Genomic DNA, 2,501 nt, shown 5'->3' with positions numbered 1-2,501 from the left:
AAAAAAGAAAAAAAAAGAAAGAAAGAAAAGAAAAAAAAGAAAAAGAACTGTAGAGCTGGGCGAGGTGGCTGACATCTGTAATCCCAACACTTTGGGAAGCAGGTGGATCGCTTGAGCCCAGGAGTTTGAGACCAGCCTGGGCAACATGGTGAAACCCTGTCTCTACCAACAAAAAATAAAAAATAAATAAAATAAATTAGTTGGGTGTTGTGCACACCTGTAGTCCTAGTTAGTCAGGAGGTTGAGGCTTGAGTCCCAGAGGTCGAGGCTGCAGTGAGCTGAGATTCCACCACTGCACTTCAACCTGAGTGACACAGCGAGACACTCTCAAAATAATAATAATAATAATAATAATTGTGAAAGGGACTCTGAAGTAAACAAAACAGAGAAATATGATAGAGAATGACTGAAAGTTGGGGAAGCAGATCAGGGAAAAGATATTACAAGCAGAGGGAAAGCAAGTGCAAAGGCCATGGGCAGAAATGAACAAGGCTTGGGTCCCTAACAGCCTAACAGTGGCTCACACCTGTAATCTCAGCACTTGAGGAGGCCAAGACAGGAGAATGCTTGAGCCCAGGAGTTCAAGACTAGCCTCAGCAAGACCCTGTCTCTACAGAAAATTAAAAAATTAGCGGGTTGTGGTGATGTGTGTCTGTGGTCCCAGCTACTCAGGAGGCTGGGGCAGGAGGATCACTTGGGCCCATGAGTTGGAGAATGCAGTGAGCCATGCATTGCACCGCAGCACTCCAGCCTGGGTGACAGAACAAGACTTGTCTCTAAAAAATAAAATAAAGTAAGCCAGACATGTCTGAGGATGGAAAAAGGTGAGTGAAGGAGCATGTCAGGATCTGAGGTAGCCAGGGACCGCAAAAGCCAGCCTTGCTTCACCCACAAAGTGGCTCACAGTGGTCAGGCCTCTGTGGCAAGAACAGAGATGTAGGAGTCCATCGGCTGACCTGAGCCTGTCCCAAACTGCCACGCAGGGCACTTGAGAAGTACTGGGTTTTGGAGAGAACATAGAAGTGTGAGGGTGGGGGACACTGTGGTGACTCTGAGGGACTTTGGCACTTCCCTCTCCCTTTGACCTTTGTAGTCTCGAGAGATAGACCGAGCCCGCCGAGTGGACATCAGAGAAGCCAACATGTACTTCCTGATAGAGGCCACCATCGCCCTGTCCGTCTCCTTTATCATCAACCTCTTTGTCATGGCTGTCTTTGGGCAGGCCTTCTACCAGCAAACCAACCAGGCTGCGGTGAGACACGCTTTCCCCTGCACCTGAGGCCACATGCATACTTATGTCCTGTAAGCCTTGCCGAGGACCCTAGGCAATGCAGCTGAGCCCTTCTGAGTCTCTGCCCTGATAATCTTCCCCATTGGCAGATATCATTCATTCAGCAAATAATAATCGAGCATTTGTTTGTTTGTTTGTTTTTGAGACGGAGCCTTACACTGTTGCCCAGGCTGGAGTGCAGTGGCGCAATCTCGGCTCACTGCAAGCTTCGCCTCCTGGGTTCACACCATTCTCCTGCTTCAGCCTCTCAAGTAGCTGAGACTACAGACGCCTGCCACCATGCCCAGCTTTTTTTTGTACTCTTAGTAGAGACGGGGTTTCGCCGTGTTAGCCAGGATGGTCTCGATCTCCTGACCTTGTGATCTGCCCGCCTTGGCCTCCCAAAGTGCTGGGATTACAGGTGTGAGCCACCATGCCCAGCTGAGCATTTGTTATGTACCAAGCACATCCTAGACTCTGGGGATACAGCAGTCAATGCTACAAAGACTCAGTTCTCTGCAGCTTAAATGGGGAGCAAGGTGAGCAGACAGGAATGAATCCTGAAGGGTAGGGCAAAGTGGGAAGAAATAAAGGGGGTGAAGAGCATAGTTGGGGGTATGGGAGTGGGGTCTGCATTAGCCCAGCTGGTCAGGAAAGGCTCTTAGAAGAGGTGACATTTGTGCTAATACTGGAAAAGGAGCTAGGCAATTCCTCCCTGACTCTCTGGGATCTGGGACCTGTGTCTGCCTCCCCTTCTGAGTGGATCTCAGTCATGAGGCTCTAACAACTGCAGCCAGGGTTGGGGGCTTCCTGAATGCTCAGCCCTGTGGGAGAAGGTGTGGCCAGGCCTCCAAGGACCTGGGCACTGCCACTGCCTTGCTCTGTGACCTTGGGAGGTCACACTTCTCCCTGGGTCTCACTCTGTTCCTTGGTACAAGGAGGGAGATAAACATCGGGATTGCAAACCCTTGTCTTCAAGATCAGGTAGGCGCAGAGCTGTGAGAAGTGGACAGTGTGAGGAGGGCATGGCAGCCAGCTGTCTCTGTGCTGATGCTAGCTCTTACCAACATAAAAGAAGCTGGAAACAGGCCGGGGGCGGTGGCTCATGCCTGCAATCCCAGCACTTTGGGAGGCCGAGGCGGACGGATCACCTGAGGTCGGGAGTTCAAGACCAGCCTGACCAACATGGAGAAACCCCGTCTCTACTAAAAAAAAATACAAACTTAGCTGG

General features: G+C 50.6%; 1 protein-coding gene across 1 annotated transcript in view; it reads left to right on the top strand.

Annotated features, from left to right (window-relative positions):
* The window catches only part of SLC11A1 (solute carrier family 11 (proton-coupled divalent metal ion transporter), member 1), a 17,636-nt gene that overhangs the window by 7,016 nt on the left and 8,119 nt on the right, over positions 1–2,501 (top strand). Inside the window, 1 exon segment of the mRNA XM_011932270.1 lies at positions 1,094–1,297. Coding sequence (XP_011787660.1) covers positions 1,094–1,297 — 204 coding nt within the window.

Source organism: Colobus angolensis, unplaced genomic scaffold (assembly GCF_000951035.1).
Source record: "Colobus angolensis palliatus isolate OR3802 unplaced genomic scaffold, Cang.pa_1.0 Scaffold95, whole genome shotgun sequence".
NCBI classification, from domain to species: domain Eukaryota; kingdom Metazoa; phylum Chordata; class Mammalia; order Primates; family Cercopithecidae; genus Colobus; species Colobus angolensis.
The sequence above is the reverse complement of the archived record's forward strand: the minus strand, read 5'-3'. Positions and strand labels throughout refer to the sequence as shown.